The sequence below is a fragment of the Embiotoca jacksoni genome, unplaced genomic scaffold (assembly GCF_022577435.1).
Source record: "Embiotoca jacksoni isolate LCO1_2020_lvr unplaced genomic scaffold, fEmbJac1.0.p SCAF_13, whole genome shotgun sequence".
Taxonomy (NCBI): Eukaryota; Metazoa; Chordata; class Actinopteri; family Embiotocidae; genus Embiotoca; species Embiotoca jacksoni.
Genome location: NW_027185263.1, coordinates 5,036,144 through 5,054,949, shown reverse-complemented (window position 1 = coordinate 5,054,949; position 18,806 = coordinate 5,036,144). Strand labels below are relative to the sequence as shown.

General features: G+C 39.9%; 1 protein-coding gene across 2 annotated transcripts in view; it reads left to right on the top strand.

Moving 5' to 3' along the window:
* The window catches only part of stk32a (serine/threonine kinase 32A), a 59,404-nt gene that overhangs the window by 37,160 nt on the left and 3,438 nt on the right, over positions 1-18,806 (top strand). The window contains exons 7-12 of one of the 2 annotated variants that reach the window (XM_069145991.1): positions 4,592-4,681; positions 6,697-6,800; positions 8,914-9,030; positions 10,175-10,300; positions 11,590-11,718; positions 17,860-17,924. In XM_069145991.1, the coding sequence (XP_069002092.1) occupies positions 4,592-4,681; positions 6,697-6,800; positions 8,914-9,030; positions 10,175-10,300; positions 11,590-11,718; positions 17,860-17,924 (631 nt within the window). Of the gene's footprint in view, positions 1-4,591; positions 4,682-6,696; positions 6,801-8,913; positions 9,031-10,174; positions 10,301-11,589; positions 11,719-17,859; positions 17,929-18,806 lie in introns of those variants that run through there. The other variant, XM_069145992.1, reaches the window with a different exon arrangement.

Below are 18,806 nucleotides of genomic sequence, written 5' to 3'. Positions count from 1 at the left end.
GACAGAGCAAGCACTGTGTGTGTGTGTTTTGTAGACTGTATGTCAGAGGGAGGGGGACAATTGCAAATCAATGCGGCAGAAAGAAACCCTGTAAAATCTTTCATCAATATGTTAATCAAGATGAATATTTAAGTATAATATATTATGAGTCATTTTCGTCAAATCCTACAGAAACATCCTCAGTATGCACATTTACACTACCTGACCAAAAGTATGTGGGCATTACAAACACTGTTGAGACAAAACCATGGGCATTAATATGCTGTGGGGATTTGCTCCTTTAGTGAAGTCAGGGAGGTGATAAAGGAGCTGGAGGAGGTGGAGGTCAGGGCTCTGTGTTGGCTACTGAAGTTCATCCAAACCCAAAAGAGAGTACTGATTATTTTTTTTTATTGCCCTGGCTTTGTGCACAGGCATGTTGAACAAGAAATACGTTTTGATCATGTTGACCGTGTTCGTGTCATGATGTATTTGACACACAATTTCACCTGTGAATCAAAGGAGTCTCTGCTGGCAACCTCAGTGATAAAAAGCTGTGCCTGGCCAAAAAAATTGTTTGGCATATTTTACCCCTGAAAACAACAATGTGTAATTTTTGTACTTTTGGTTTTTTTGCATGAGATGTAGTAACAAGTAACAAGTAGCGTGAACAAAATGGGCAGAATTCTTAAGTGACATGAAGCATTTTCTTGATATTCCAAATGATCTGATGTGTGGAGCATGAGAGGTAACATACAATAACAGTATAGTTATATTTTAAATCAAACCCAGAATTACTCTTCTACCGTATACAGGCAATAGACCCCACATTAAAGATTATTTGACAGTGACCTCCTTTACAAAGTTACATTATACAGCATTTGTATTGAAATAGGATGATGTCATACTGCGCATAAACACCACCTGTGCTTCTATAAAACTGTCATAGATAATTCAAGACACTATGTGTCCATGGTTGCTAGACCTTAGTACAATTTCAGCATATTGGATGGGATCTAAATTTTATAAATACACAGTCCAAGTTATGTTGCACATTTTTTACATTTTATTTATAAGCTGAGCAATTGTACTGTATATGGAATAATGTGATGAATAACTAACTAATTAATTATACTGTGGCATATTTATCCTAACCATGCAAAACAGCCTGAGATATACTGTAGTATGCACACGTGCACATATTCAGACACACCCGTGAACGTCCTGAGATCTCAGAGGGCACTGGGCAGCTGGTCAAGAGAGTTGAGGGGATGTGTGGGATGGCAGCACTGCTGTCGCTACAAACTGGAAGCAGACAAAGACAGACAGAGAGCTGAGAGGGAGGCAGACAGGGAGAGCCACAAGGATAAGACAAGGAGGAGGAAAGTGATGAGCCAACATTTCTGGGAAAAAAAAAGATTTGTCAAATGAAGAAAAATAGAATAGACAATCAGGGAGAGACACATAGGAGATAAAGCGGAAAGAACAAAAGGAGAGATTGAAGATGGGGGGAGGAGGGGAAGAGAGAAAGGCAGCTTTGTCAGCCTCAGCCTGATTTCCAAAGGACAACAGACGTTCACCTGTGGTTTCCCTCTCTCTGTATGTGTGCGTGTCCTTTCAAACTCAGTAAGCACTTCTCTCCTCCTCATGCATTCTCCCCACGCTCTGCTTTTTGGCACAGTCCTGTAGTTTACCTCCTCACTGAAGTCTAAAACAACATGAGGTATCAGAGGGGGGTAGCAAGCTGTTTGCGTCTGCACAGGTGAATTTTGGCAAGCTGGAATTGACCCGTGCGCCTCTATTCCTCCCGGAGCCGCTCCATATAGACAAAAACAATTTACCCATGCATGTGTGATGTTGCTTTGTTAAGTGGCATAGCCCCAGAATGCTCAGACAAGCTCCAAGTGGGCCGTAGTTTAGGTAATCCACCACGAGTTTGTACGCATGCTTCCAACAAAAACAGACAGGCGGTGCATAAGAAGAATATTGTGGTTGAAACCACAGGTCTCTCTTCCTGTACCAACCAAACACAAAGAAGTGCTTGTGCATATATTTACTGCATCAACACCCATGTGACTCTCAAAGCTATCTTGTCATCTCTCTGGATTAGAGAAACCAGGTGGTTTTCAGGGTAGCAGACTTGTTCTAGTGTATGAGAAGTATACAGCTGCCAGCTAATATGACAATGCTTTGCCATTTATGTCATTTTGTTGTCATGGTGGTGTCTGTCTTTCTATCTATGTCAACAAACCATCTTAATAGCACAATGCCTTCATAAAAATACACGTGAACATGTTTTGACTTCAGTAAGAATAACGAGCGTGATTTTGGCCACCATGACCACTTTGAGGTGGAGAAACATTATCATTAGCTAAGTAACGTGTTCTTAAGCTTAACTGATGACTTTATTAGCGTAATCGGGGAATTATTAAGGTTTTAAGGTCATCATCTAATTATTATGATTTGGCAGTTTAAGTCTCCTTGTTCACTGATGTTATCTTAATTAGATTCCACAATAGTGTTTAAGCACAGAGCTCTCTAATGTAGAAAAAGTGGCTTCTTCCAGTGGCTTCACACACTGAAGGTCTCCATGCGCACGTAAAGTGTGTACATAAAGTATGTGTTATTGTTATCAGAGATGGGGGGGTGGTGGGGGTTTCTGTGGTACGAACAAGCAAAGAGAAATTAAAAATAGAAGAGCTATGCAGCAGAGTGACATAACCTAAGGCTCAAATCTCAACAGTTGTGGAGGTAATCCCAGGAAAACATGTTAGATAACCAAGCCATCAGCACTCCTGCTGGACCATTGTTCAGTGGCCGCACATTTAAACACTCACTTGCAGGAACTGCGGGGAATGGTACTACTTGTGATCCACTATATGCTTAACTCATATTGGACCAAACCAATCAGGGACCACTAATTTATTATATCCATTCACTGTAACCAGCAAGCATCCCATTGACAAAAGCAATGCACTGTACATTTTCCTTAATGTTGTCTCTTAATCCCCCTCTGACCAAGAATTGACACTATGCAGTGGTTGTCTTGGAGACATAGCTTTCCTGTTGCTGAACAAACACTCCTTAATGCATAGTTAATGCTGTAAAATTAACAATGAATGATACAGGAGCAAAACCACGAGTCTAAAAGCATCTGCTGCTGGTTTTCATTGTGCTGCTCCAAACAACGAGGTTTGAACTGACCAAGCAATGGACCATGACTGGTATCAATCAATCTGTTTCAAACTGATCTCAGAAGGACAATTTTTACGACTACATACTGTTGGGCTGCTGGGCCGAACGCCCAGCAGCCCAACATTTTGATGACGAATGTCTGTTTCTTCCCATTGGCTGTTATCTAAAATTGCTGTCCTAGATCTGTCTTCTGCAAAGCTAAAAGAGATGAAGACAAAAAAAAAATGAGAGAGAAAAGTATGTGACAGAGGCAGGAAAATATGATTGAAATAAAAGAAGCCCTACTCTAACGTCACTTAAAGTGTCAGCTGAGGTTTCAGTCCTGCTGAACGTTTGTTACAGTTATCAGACTTCATTAACAAAGGTTCTGTTATATCAACAGAGCCCCCAACCAATCCTCCGCCCCTCCCTTGCCTTCCGTCACCCAAAAAAACACTGCTTTGAATAAATGTGAGCATTTTTCAAACCGCAAAGGACACAGGGGGCTAAAGAGAGAAGAGCGTAAAGCGGTTGAAGAAAGATATGAGGTTTATCAAAGAAAAAGAAAATTTAAACCTGCATAATAAGAAGTGGACAGAGAAAATTATCAGAGGCAAGTGGAGAAGAGAGGGGAGGAGAAGAGAGGGGAGGAGGGAAAGGGGGGGGTACACAGAGAGAAAATGTGTGATAATGCATGGTGACAAAAACAAAAAACTAGGGAAAGAGAGCACTGCAGAGAAGGAAACAAAGAGCGAGACGAGAGCAGAGTTGTTTTTTTTGTTTTTTTTGCATGGACAGATTTGTAGTGGCAGTTCTAGTATTCTGAGGGCCTTAATGTCAACTGCTTGTATGGTCTCACTGTGTGTTGATGGGGTCAGCGGGGACAAACATTTATTCGAACAATCACTCTGCGGCAAAAACTCTCTCGCTCTTTCCCTCAGTATGACACACACACACACACACACACACACACACACACACAGACACAGAGCTCATTAGTGTGTGCTCGGCGCACGTGGCAAAAACTCTGGGCCATCTTGCAGCACGGTGAGACACAGGTCAACGGTTTGACTTTGGAAACCACTGAGGCTGCACCTCCACCTCTCACCATAATATAACACAAAACTTCCATCAATAAATACATTTACATTTGATTGTGTTCTTTATCAAAATTCTCTTGATACGCATTTTTACATGTCTAACACTCACATAAGCAACATACAAAGGAGATAATCTGCCATGTTTAAGCTTCGATTGAATTTAATTCTAAAAGAAAAAGTTTAAAGTTTAACTGAAATCCCAGCTTATACTAATAATGAAAACAGAGCTCTGTGATCTGAAAGCACATTACCGCCTCAGGATTTATAGACACAGTAAATGTATATTAAAAAAAACGTCTTGTGTGACTTTAAGGTAAAGGATTCTCTCTGTTCTACAGGGCACGTCCATCTAACAGACTTCAACATTGCAGCCATTGTAAAAGAAGACCTAAAAGCAACATCCATCGCTGGGACCAAACCATACATGGGTAAGGATATAAGATTTTGTCTATTGAACACTTTGGACAACAAGAAGAAGCGAGGAAAAAGTTTGAATCTATGACCATTAATCTACGGAAATCATCAAACAATGGCCAAATGAGGGAACACAATGGTGACTGAATATTACAAACTGAAGGAGCTGAGTGTTTGTAGCAAAGACAGCAAGCACCACACAGTAAAGCATTTTCCATCACCCAGGTATGGGCGGGGATAATGCAACTCGCTTTTTTTAACTGCCAACTGACTGACCTCACACAGGCGACATTGTTTGGAAATCTGGGCAGTGAAGTCCAAAAATATAGCTGCAGTTATGGCTTACTGCCAAAGATGTCGCCAAAGTGAACTAAACGAAGATCTTCAAGGTTGTTTTTTTTTTAAATAATTACCAAGGAGACATTTCTTCCCTTTGTGTCTTTTCTTATTTCCAGAAATATGCAGTGTTGAGGCATATTTAATTGTCTCATTTATTTAATTGTAAAGAAAGTACTACTGCCCTGAGAAAACATCCTGTTCAGCACAGCTGCAGTCGACCTCATCATGACTCATAAGTACAGTAGTGATCACATTGATGTGGATTCAGCTCCTGAGACATCAGATAGGAGCTAACAGGATTTAGGGGGGGATATGAAGGATGAGGCAGCACATGTTTGTGTGTGTGTGTGTGTGCGCTAGAGGGGTTTGTGTGTGTATTGTTTGTGTGCGTGTGTGTGTCTGTTTTTTCCCTTATAAAGTGAGTGTTCATGATGGAGAACGATCTTGTAACCATGCGTGGTTGGATTTCAGGCGAATACTCTGAGGTATAATAGATAATTCATGGGTGCTCTGGGAAAAAGTAAAAACACGATCTCTCTCAGAGGCTTCAGTCGATAAACTGCACTTTTTCCTCAGCAAGAAAGCAGATCAGACCTGAAGGAGAGGAGCAGGGTTTGTAAGTCTCTGCATGTTTCACAGTGGACTGTATGTTTCTCACAGTACTGATTGTAATACTGAGAGAGATTTATAGAAGGAAGGGTAAGATATGAGTCATGAAACTTCTTTTTTTTTGACCATTTGAAATCATGTTACAGCTTGACAACACATTTCCCTAGAATAGATGATTCATTTTCACGGGAAGAAAAAAACCCATAATTAATTGAAAAGGTTTTATAGCTTCTTTTTTTTTTTTTTTTTATCAATTATTCATTGAAGCGATCATCTGATGCTATATTAGCTTCCAATTAAATCCCAATAATTAATATTTACCCCTGGCAAAAACAATTAAATGTATGGTTTGTTTTTATCCCTAACATCACAACAAATGCTCAGCGGTTAGTTATGAGCTCAGCCTTTTCTGTGTGTAAGCAACTTAAACACCATGTGCTATTCTATTTCACCAGCCCCCTTTTTATGACTTGAACATAAATATAATGACAGATTTACATCATCACGTCTCAATAAGCACACTTGTACATTCTGCACATAAAAGTCACGATGGCAGCCTGACCGAGTCAGACGTGGACATGTTTCCCTTCTGACATCCATAATCTCCCAGGTTATTATGGTTTTTTTTTTCTCCATGCCAAATGCATGAAAATTAAGCGGCAGACGTCCCCATCTAATAAGTGATAAAACCGATGAGAAAATTAATGAGGTGATTCGCTGAGAGAAAAGGGAGCAAGTGTCCTCTGCACTGTCAATGGTCATTAATTAAGGCTTCCATGGCAAAGTCTTAAAATCAATCACAATTCCATGCCAAACACCGCAAGCCGTTTCTGCTTTGTCTGAATAAAGCCAGAACATACAAGTACCGGCTAACAGGCCTATGTTTGAAAAAACAACAACAAATGGAACAATATACAGTATGTTATGTATTCCATGTCTGAAAAGGGCTACAGTTAAAATAAACTGACCAAAAAAAGCCCTTGAAACAGGAAAATGGTATCAAAATTCACATTTCTAACAAAGGAAATATAAAAATGCCATCATGTATTAATTATGTTGTACAATATTTTCTGTCCATCAGCTCCTGAGCTTTTTCAGACCTTTGAGGGGTCTCACCCTGGCTACTCCTTCTCTGTTGACTGGTGGTCACTGGGGATAACAGCCTATGAACTACTACGAGGACAGGTAACTTAGACACGCACACACATGTCCACAACTGAAATCACTTCAATGTGGCCTGACGCACTCAACTTCAGTCAATAAAGCATAAGACACCTGCAAGGGAGTGCTAGTAAAGTCCTGTCAGAAGGAAATCAGACATAAAGAAAGTCCTCGGCTTCCACAAACCAAAAGGAGGGTGAAGCTGTAATTGATTTTTTTTTTTTACATTTAAATTGACCTTACTGGGGAAGATGTTTAACGGTTTAGTCATGGTGTGAGACGAATCACTGTCGGAGAACGAGAAAATAGAATCCGAGTTATTCCAAGGACCATTTAATTGGAATTGATTTTGAAAATATAATTTATTTGTTTTGTGCTGGTCCCATCTGGAGGAGTTTAATTCTGATGTCATGGAAATAAACACAGGACATAATGTTTTCACTCAATCTTCTTACTCTGGACTGAGTCTCGGAGCTGAAAGATGCGTGTTCGTTGTGGAGTCAAATTAGACTGCAGCTGCAGAATTTCCTCTCATATTTCAGGATGATGAGTACACAAACTACAGTCACCTCTGTCTACACGGACAAGGACCCGAAACTGATCTGGAGCTATCATCAAGTGCTCCTGAAATAATTTCCTACAGTTTCACTGCAATATCCTCTCATCCCTCTCCATCAACCTGTTCAGTTATTTTACCTCATCACTTTTCATTATGCTTTCTAAAATACATGTTGTCCTCTTTCTGACCTCACAGTTACACCTTCCTTCCCGCTGAAATATCTTAAGTCTGCCATGAAGGTTATTTATACCCCTAAAACTCCAAAACTACCTTCAGCCCCATGGGTTGTCATTTTTGTCCTACAATTTTCATGTATTTTTTTTTTTTTTTTTTAACCTCTCTCCTTCAGGACAGATTGCTAAACACATATTCACACCAAACAATCACAGAAAGTGACTCAGACTTTAATTCCATGTCTCTCTCTTTCCACATATTACTTTTTTTTTCTCCACTTAAGTTCATCTGCCATACTTTCTGTCACCCCTCTTTTTCTGCACACATTCCTCACCTTCTCTCAGACTATTCATTTTTACTTCATCCTACAGTTTCCTAGGAGTTTCCTTCAACCTTTTCCCAGCTCACTGTTTTTCAGCTCCAGGCATCTTTCAATTGCTTCTCAACTTTAACTTTAACTCTCTCTCTCTCTCGCTCTCTCTCGCTCTCTCTCTCTCTCTCTCTCTTAAGCTCCTATACCACCTCTAACTACATCCATGCTTCACTTTCACTTCATCATTTAACTTCTCGCTCTAACCATGCTTCCCTGCTGGGTGGGAGCCCTGATTACAAGTACAGGTCAGGGTAGCTAGGCATCTCTCCAGACCCCCAAGATCAGTCACTGTCACTTTTCTTTCAGCCTCTGTAGTTTTCAAAATTAAATTAAACCTCTCCACGTGCACAGAGAAAACACAGAAACCGCATGGTAAATTAACAAAAGAATGAAAATAAATTGTAATATATGAGCCAATTTCTGCCATGTCAACCATTTCACTTCTAAAATTCTGACTCCGGAGGAATATATCACTGGTTATCTTCCCCCTATTTGTTCTGTGTGTGGAACCTCTGCAGAATTGGAATTTAACTGTCATCATACATTTAATAATAAATGCAATAAAAACAGAGAATGGTGAGACACCCGTGTTGTATGACGCTTCTCTTTCATTGTTTCTATTCCTTTTGTTCCTTCCAATTTGTTTCACACTCCTAAACCACCTGACTAAGCAACAATACTAAAAGTGTTGGTCAAAAAGAGATTGTTTGCCCATTTATGCCCACCCACCTCCAGCCAGCCCTCTGATCAGCTCACACCAAAAGGTGGAGAGATTTATGTTGTGTTTTGAGAAAGCTCTTTATTCCCTGTCATTTGTCCCTATCAGTGCAGAGTGGTTCCCCAGAAGGTGAACGTGAGAAAAAAAAAAGAAAAAAAAACGTAGAGCAGGAGAGAGTGAAGGGGGACCGAGGGTGGAGCAAACTTTAAAGACACATACTTTATCAAAAACATTCCTACCGGCACTATGAATCCAAGTTATCTGTAACATCTCGTCTCCTCCCCTCCCCTCCCCTCTCCTCCCCTCATTTCAGAGACCGTATGTGATGAGATCCAGCACACCTGCTAATGAGATCCTTCAAACGTTCCACAAGGTCCATCCCAGCTACCCAGCAGCCTGGTCTTTGGAGATGAAGTCTCTTCTCAGAAAAGTAAATGTACTGCATGTAATACAGGAATAAAGTTATGCACTGATGTTTATTTTTCCCCATAACATTCTCACCACCAGTATTTGTCTTTGCAACTTTGTAAAAGATAGTTTGAATTTTTCTCTCATATTTATTTCCTCTGGGAAGACAATTATCAATATCTGACAGCAGCACTTTGTTTGGTCAGCCACAGAATCTTAATTAGGAGGTCACTTTCACTGTTGCAGCCCGATTGCATGCAGTGCAGCTTCAGAATTATAATCAAGTGCAGTCAGTATTCAGAAACTGAAATCTGTCTTGTTGGCGAGTCACAGTGTAATTATTAGACAGCACTTACATATATATATATATATATACACTGTAAATTTAAGATGTCAACACAACCCTGAGAAAACAGTGCAAAGACACAGAGCAGCATTATGTGGCAATTAATACTATTAATATTCCTCCTTAATTACAATAATTTTGATGTTGTAATAGTCTATTCTTAACTCTCAACAGTTTGTCCACGATGAACTCCATAAAGTCTATTTGTCTTGTTGCGGTGAAGCCACTCGCCAAGCTACAGGATGCACTATCGTTGTAGCATTTGGGTTTTGCCTTGGCAGCGATCCACTGCAGTCAAACTGTTGCATTGCTTCGTGCTTAGACTCCTCGAAGCTCATTGGCATTCCAGTTGCATGTGGATATGAGTGTGTATGAGGGAGGGAACTGGAGTGTGTGTGTGTGTGTGTGTGTGTGTGTGTGTGTGTGTGTGTGTGTGTGTGTGTGTGTGTGAGAGAGTGTGTGAGAGTGTGTGAGAGAGAGGGATATAAAGAAAGTGAAGAATGTATGGGGAAAATTCCACGCTCAATATATTTGTCCTTTATATTTCATGCTTCGCAACCTGCTGAAGTCTCCTCATCACCGTTTGCTTTCTATAAGTATTTCATTTTCCCTTCCTTTCCTTCTGTCTCCTCTCACTCTCATGTCCCTTTCCTCAGTATCTTCTACCTCCAACCCCTTTGTCCCTGTATCCTCATTCTCAGACACATCCTTCAGGGCAAACATGTGCTCATGTCTCAATGGGGACTCTACCCCAAACTTTTCAGCCATGCCTTCCCCCATGGTTAATTGTTCTTACTCTAATCCTTTTTGTCTCCTTCAGTTACTGTGCATAGATGTCCAGAAGCGCATTTCCTGTCTAGCAGAGCTGCAGGATCTGGACTACATGTCAGACGTCAATTGGGACGCCGTACTCAGCAAACAGCTTCCTCCAGGCTTTATTCCCAATGTGAGTATCAGAAATAAACTGAGCCCTGCCTCAGTGTGCTAAACCACAAAACACTGACATCAGATTGGAATGTTTTTCTGGCATTGCTCTGCTATATTATTTTGCTGAACAGATCCACCACACTTTCTATAATCTGGCTTCTGATACATAAAGAATGACAAAAACACAGCATTGATCAATTCTTCAAATTATAGCCTGTATAAAAAAATTAAAAAAAATTAAAAAAAAAAAAAGATTTGGGTAAAGAAAGATGTAGCCAGAACTACCCACTCCTCATCTAATCTTCTCCAGTCAGACTGTAAACACCGCCCCCTGCTGGGCTGAACCGGATCAGCCACTGTGTGTAGACATCCACGCAGACGGTAACACAAAAATCTGCGCGTCTCCCTGCCGCTCCAGAGGCTCCAGTGGTCTCTGGATCGTTATGACAGGTTGGGTGGAGACAGTGCTTCTATGTAATATCATTAGGCAGGAAGTCCAGCTGCTTGGCTGGCAGGCTGACGTGCTATGCTCTGTTGTGCTGATTTGCCGTACCTGGTACGGCTGGTAAGGAAAACACCACACGAGGTCTCAAGGAGAACCTGCAGTGAAAGTTCAGTCAATTTCATACAAGTGCATTTCGTAAAAGTAACAATTGTGCAACAATCCAATGATCAAGTAAAACAAAAATGATCCTGTATTGTTTTGAAGAAAAAGCAAGGTCACTGTGACTTTCGTTGCTCTGTGCCAGAGCTGAATAAATGCAGAATAACGACTGCTGAAAATGAAAAGATAAGTAAATGACTTTATCTAATTTGAAGTCCATAGCGACTGCAGAGCAGCGTGTATCTCCGGTGGTCAGGCTGGCACAGCAGAGGGAAAGCACAGAGGATCAATGGGGAATTGACGTGGTCTCTCAGTCTAATTACAAGCCTATCCTCTGTCTTTAGTGACACGAAGCGAAAACTCATGCCTTGTGTTTTGAGTCCTAATTTCCTAGCATTCAGTTTGTTTTGTCTATATTTGCTCTCTTCAATTTAACATGGATAATTTCTGTAGAATATAAGTTTGCATTGCATCATTCTGTATTGTATGAAATTTTCATATATCACATTGTATCGTGTTAAACAGCGCATAACAATTTGTGTCAGATTTTGTGATACACGATTCTTTCAGTTTCCTCTACATTTCCTTTATCCTGAAAGTATTATTTCCAGAAACATGCATCAGTTTATGCTTTGCATACATCACTATAACACAACCTCTCCCTTTAATTAAATGTCTGCTTGTATGTGCTTGTGCCTCTACAGAGGCGGAGACTAAACTGTGATCCCACATTTGAGCTGGAGGAAATGATCCTGGAGTCCAAACCGCTTCACAAGAAGAAGAAAAGGCTTGCTAGAAAGACGAGGGACCAGGGATCTGACGGGTCCCCACAGGTACCAGTTTTAATCACAATCATGAACCACAGTAATTACACAAGAAAGAAATGGTTTGTTCCAAAACACAAAATACAAAGGAAAACTTAGCATTGCTTTGATTTGATTCAATTAGTATATATATTCAAAAAATGTTGAATAATTTATTTTTTTTATAAAGATTTTTTTTTTTTTTTTTTTAAATAAATGTCACTCAGTTTTAAGTGGATTTAGTGTGTCCTCAGGGGATCATACATGCTCCACCGAGGACACACTAAACCAGCTCTTTTAAGTATCTCTCCCTCTCACTGCTCATCATTATTCATTAAAGAAAGCTGACCGCTAGTTCCATTTGGCCCAGTTACAGGTGATAAGTTGCTCTTTAGTTTGTCTTTTAAATGTGTCTGGAGTGCTATTGAGAAGGTCGAGGACATATTTCAGCGCTCTGTTCTCCCCCACCTTCATCAGAATAAATAGGCCACCCAGACTGCTATGTGTACGGGGAAGGCAATGGATGCAATCACCTCGCTGTTTTATTATTTCCAGTCTTTGTACATAAATCAGCTGTTCCCCTCCGAGTGTTTAGACAAAACAGACGGCAGAGCACTGAAAGGTTAATTTGATCGTCCTGTCAAGTGAGACGTGAGATGAACATATACATTTCACAATAAAACACTGATAGTGAAAGCAGTGGTTTTAGTTTTTGGTCTTGTGCAGCAGTTGGAGCTGATCAGCGCAGTTTGTTTTAAAGGCTAACACTGACTCAGAAGACCTCAGGTTGTGCATGTCTGCCCACATCTTAAGTCCAATTACAACCTATGGTGTTGAAAAACTTGAACGGGGAGGATATAATCCTAAAGGCCTCTAATCCACTAAAATAAGTGCAAAAGGGACAGTAAATCTTATAGTTACTAAAGCCGGTTTCCTATCGGTTTCCCGGCAACTACAGGGATTTTAGTTGTCTGCCTTTATAACAGGAAGTCCGGTCTTTTTATCAGAAGGAATCTATTTCAGGGGAGATCCATACTGAATTCTAGGCTTCTGTCCAGATTTGACTCTCTGTATTTTTCCATTGAGAAAATAAAAGCTCAGCGAAAACACGAATAGTTTCTGTCTTAAAGTATTTACCACAACATTGAAATTTGCCCTTCACACATACCCTACGCACACACTTGCATAATCAAGGCACACAACCTAACCTGTTGCGCACGCACGTACAACCTCTGCCATTACAAAGTCAGCACTTTTAGCCTTTCTCCCACACGTTATGGAACTCTTTTCTAACAGAAGTGAAGCAGTGTGTCTGGTCTAGACTCTGAAGCACATACTTTGCCAGCTTGCAGTAAGAAAGTCAGAGTGTGCCCAAAGTGGAGCATGTTTTATGAAAGCTGACGGCTGCTGCTTGCCTGTATACGTGTATATCACCGATATCTCACGGTGCAGCCGGACAACATTTGTCTTCCCTCGGCCCGTTCAGGCAAAGAGAAAGGCGCCTATTGTAATCAAATAACGATAGTAGCCTGATAGGGAAACATTTGTTGTGTTTATGGAGATGGATAAAGCACCAGAGTTCAGTCAAACTAACATTAAGTCACGGAAACAGTCTTAAAAGCTATTCTGTAGATACGATGAAAAGTTAGATGGCTCTTTAAAAAAAATTTAAACAATAAGTAACTGAGTATTATATATATTGACAGAAATATTTAGGTTACTATGCATTCCTGGAAAATTCCCTCCCCCTAATTATGTGGGAGTTTTGGTGCAGATGTGAAGTTTATTAATAGTAATACCAATAGTGGTTAATCATTTCAAGAAATCAAATTTCTTGAAGAATTCAAGAGCAGAACATTACAAAGAAGTGCTTTTCAATTCCCCCTCTACAATTATGTCACTTCATCTCACTCTTATTTAGTCTCATTCTTTCTTTTCTCAACACCCAGCTTCAAGTCTTTCCATTTTCTTCTAAATGCTTTATTCTGTGATTAGCCTTGCATGAAACTCTCATTGTTTGGAGTTTATTAAAAATGATGTCGCCAAACACCCTTTTCTGACATCCTATTTTGCAGTGTGCGCTGGTCTGTCCGTCAGGGGGAATACTCACTTTACTGTCTCTATGAGTTTGTGTTTGTGCAATGCTTTACAATATCAGTTTACCTTGGGCCTACGGGGCCACCTGTGATGGACACATATAAGAGTGAGACAAAGAAAGAAAGTGCGTGCTTGATGTGCGCTTGGGAAAGAGAACGGGGGATGTTTCTACATTGCTGAAGCATAGCAGATCAATATTGAATGAAGAAAGCTGCCCTAATGGCCTGTCCCAGCCTGCTTCTTACTCATTACCCCAAGGCTGCTCTGTATTCATTTTGCATATTCCTCCTTTTCCTCGTCTCCTTTCCAACCTTCGCTCCCCCCCCCCCCCCCCCCCCCATGTCCTCAGACTGTCTCCACGATGCCGTCGACATGTCGCTCTCACTTCTCCCAATACAGTAACTGTCCTCTTCCTCATCAGTTTTTCGAGCTGCTCTTTTATCTTTCTGCTCCCCCCTCCTCCTCACTGCCACGCTCATAATGTAGCATGGAATTAGCTCAATTAAATTGCTGATAATATACAGCAGAAAATTGGACTCGTGCTGCGAGAACAAAATAAATTGGCACTCTTCCATCGCGCGCGCATGCACACATGCGCACACACACACACACACACCTCTCTTCTAATCAGAGGTGTCATTCAAGTTCAGTATTTACTGCACGTACGAGATACAGTGGACGCTTGTCTAATAGAATTAATTTGTATAATGTACACCGTGGTTCATTCAAAATAACAGCAGTAGAGAGACAATGTGAAGCAAGGTTAGATTGCACATGCAAAGTTCTGTATCACCCAGTATAGCCATCTCAATGATGCTACTGTAATAACTTTACCACTAAAGAGGGTAGACAATGTAGATCATTTTGATGCTGTAGCACAACATTTGTGTGTGTGTTTTGTGACAGAACAGATGACTGTTTCAGCACGATGGAGAGATGCAAAAAGAGAGACTGGGTTTAAATGTATTGATTCCAGGATAAACTGTAAATGCCATTTAATGGACCATAGAAGATAAAATGACAAAACAAATAATAAATATTTATGAAATATTGTTCCTTTAGTACAGAAACAAGAACATTAATGTGGCTTAACATCATACATTTGAATGAAGTTTACTGCTTTAAGTATGACAAATTTATCAGACAGGATTTTATCATTCTCTCCATTCTTTTCCAAGTACCGTCTTCAAGAAAACAATTTAATTTTATGAAAATGAATTTTGGCTTGCTGCTAAGTAAACACAATCTGCATAGAAGTGCTGAAAAATCACTTAATTAGTATTATAGTCAGGTAAATTGATGGGCCATCGGAAGAGAGAGAGAGGGAGCTGAATGCGTATCTGGGGATGCAGCATCATGTGCGCCACTGATTAAAAGAGCCGAGTCAGAGCTTGTTTTCAGCTCAGTACTGACTGCAGGAAAGTGATCAGAAGCAGTCAAACAGTTGTAGCTTTATAAGTACAACTTGTTAATTGTAGATTTTGATGCTCAACAATGGCAGGCTCAGCTGAAAACATTGACATAAAATGTGTCTGCACTGTTCAAATTATGGTTTGAGCATTTCTATTGTCTATATGTCATAATTCATCGCTATTTACCATTATCTCACATATCGGTAACATTATCCACCATATTGCTCTTTTTAGATCCATGGCAGAGGTTTGATGTGTTATGTATGTATTTGGTAATGTACACACATAATTTCTGTTTGAACTACTCTGCACATTAGTTGTCAAAATAAAAGTCAGTCTCAACCTCTGACAGAAACAGCGTAAGCCCAGAGTTAGACCTTGAGAAATGTCCCTGTTGGGCTCTTGTCCAGCACAGCACTCCCTGTTGGTTTGTCTCATTAAATGGAAAGTTTAAGCTGGCATTTGGAGCAATTAGCTTCTGAACTATCTTTTTAAAAGCATCAAATACAGAGTGAAAGGAAGAGACACAGAGAGAGAGGGAGAAATAAAGTGGTGAAGAGCATTGTTGATCTCTCTCTTCAAGGCCAAAGGCTTCTTTTGGCAGCTTCCTTTCTGACTCATTTTTACTTTTTTTTTTTTTTTTAACATACCTAAATGAAGGAACTAACAATTTTCATTTGACCACCAATGATTAAGACAGAGTAGGCAAGGAGATGTAAAAAAAAACAAAAAACATTTCACACAATGGCGACAGTGGCCCAGAGGAATTCCGTTTTACACAGCGGATAAATGGTATAGGACAAAGCAAGTGTGACAGAAAAGAAGACAGAAAAACAAGTGTCACATCGACTTAAACTCTTTGCTGACTGGTTGAAAGACAGTGGAGCTACAAACATTTGAAGACGAAAGCATTGTCTGACACTACAGCTGAATTAGTCTGATTTTCAAGTATGTTTCAGATGCATTTGAGGTTTTTTTTTGCATGTAGAAGGTTCCAAAAGTGTAACTAACAAAGTGCAAGATGACAAAAGCCAAGTCAAGTCATGATAGTTGTTAGATATCTAGCCACAGCTAAAGCATTGGTACTGATCGCTCTGTAAAAAAAAAAAACACAAAAAAACCCCCCAACTTGCATAGAGTTTTAAATATTAAGCTTATTTCATAAAGTCTGGCAGGCTGAACCCTGACTGCACCTATGACAAGCGCCAACTGTAATGAATATCCATTGTTGTAAATTAAAACGAAATACATAACAACAGTCTTTTAGTGGTTATTCGAGTCAAGATTTTAGATCCTGTAATGTCATTACGACAGCAACAGAAAGACAAACCTTATACTTGGTGACTCTTCCGTCACGTCTTTTATATATCACATCGATTATATGTTTGACCAATGATGTGCAGAATTCCTCCTCTGCCTGCGTGTTCCTTTGTCCCTCCTGTTATCTGCATCACCCGTGCACAAACACACCCTGTTCTCAGTCTCTGTCTGGTGGTTATGTATTTGTGTTCTTTGTGTGTTCAAGTGAATCTACCGTTTACTTTTGTGTCACTGCAGTGAAAGTGAGACCCACAGGGCTCACCTGCAAACAAGATGTCTGCTAATTATAGACCTGATTCTTATTTTCTGCACTTTCCCCCACTTTCTCTCTCATGCATGTTTGCAAAACTCCACTCTAAACTCCTTCTGCTACTTCCCTTTGAGCTTTGCCTCTTGCCTCTCTGTCTTCCTGCCCTAAATTAGTTGATGGCATTTGGATGCCAGTGGCTGCTCCCCTACTGTGACAGCACCTGTACAGAACCTCTCTGCTGGGCTGCGTGACTGACAGCTCCGGGCAGGAAGTCAGCCAATTCAGAGTTTTGAGAGCCAATCTGTGTGAGCTTTGAGGAGAAGCAGCACATGCTCATGCCTGCATTACTAACTTATTATTTACCTACTATTTGATACGCTAACAATTAAAAGAAAGGAAATCCAATAAAATTGGGACATTTTGAAGGTCCCAGGAGGGAAGTTTTGAGTTAACCCTTTTGTTAAGGGTTAATATTGGAATTTGAATATTATTTAGGTTACCATTTCAAGAAAATATATTTTTCATTTTCTCTCATTTTCTTGTGTCTGCGAGTTTGTCTCTCTCAGACACACTGATACACACCACACACAGAGTACAGTGTCAAAATGATGATGTATCTCTATGATCTCTCTCCTCATTGCCTCCTTGGGAGAGTGAGAAAGCACCTGTCTACTTGTCTTGGCACTACAGTAGTGTGAGGACATCCTGGAACGACAGTGCCGGATGTTCTCATATGATTAAGTGGACCAAATATGTATGAGTGCAAAACAGCGGGTGGGGACATCCGAGCATAAGTGTCCTCTAAATTTAAGGTCCATTTCTTCAACTGGTATTCTTATTAAAGAAGAAAATAACTCGTATGAAGATTGTAGTGTGAACAGTCAATGTTTTCTGTTATACTGTGCACAAGGTGCGAGACAGTAAATTATTATGTCTCCGAGCAGTGACACCAAAACAATTTTAGGTGTCTTTAATGTTATCGATTCTGGGCATAGTAATGATTAATGACTCGCTATGATATTTTAGTTTCTCACAAGTGGGAGTGGTGATTGTTGATTTTCTGATGTTATTCTTCGTCTGATTTTTCCCCAGAACGGGCAGCTGCAGCAGCGTTTAGATAACGTCCAGAGAGACTTCATTGTCTTCAACAGAGAAAAGTAAGTAACCTCCATTACCTGCTCTACACATTCTCAACAACCAATACTGTCTTGTTGTGAAATAATTGGCATGGTAGTGTTAACTCAGAGGAAATATCAGCTGTTAGTGTTTTGAAACTAATATCATTTGAGAAACCATGATTTTTTTTTTTTTATTATTTATTTATTTATTTTTTTATGAAAATGTTCTTTTACAGTATTTAACCAATTCTCTTTGGTTGTGTGGTTAATGAAATATTCAGCATTTTGTAGAGTGCAGCCAGGCATAGTCTTCATTACTGGTGAGAAGATGTGGGATGGTGTGAAAGGACAATAAAGTGCCTATTTGTGGCAAAGGAACCGGCCCATACGCAGTACATGCTTAAGGCTGAGCCACAGTGACTGGCAGAGAGAGTGTCCCCCATGTTGACTATATACTATTATGAGAATTAGATGTTCATGGAGGTAAATACAAAACTGAATAAATTAAAGACAAATCAAGGAGTAACATTCACCACTGATTTGCATGAATAAATGTTAAAGTAGATGCAATGTTTACTTATGCAAGAGGGAGCCAAGACAATAATAGAACATTACAGAAGAGATTTCGTAAGATATTTGACAACAAAAAAATGGTTCAAAATTTTTTTTATAAAGCCAAAAGAAAATTAGGATTTTGTGGAAAATGGCTTAAGACGGGACCTCCTTCACCTGCAAGAGTGTGCTTGACAGTGGAAAGGGGATAAACGACTTTTAGATAAGATTGTCTGGGATTAGAAATTCAAAAGTACTAAGCATAGTTGAAAATATGTTGAAAAGCTCATTTAATTGTTTCATTAGATACAAGTGATATAATTTTAATATGAAATGAAATATTGTTGAACTGTAAAAAAAAAAAAAAAC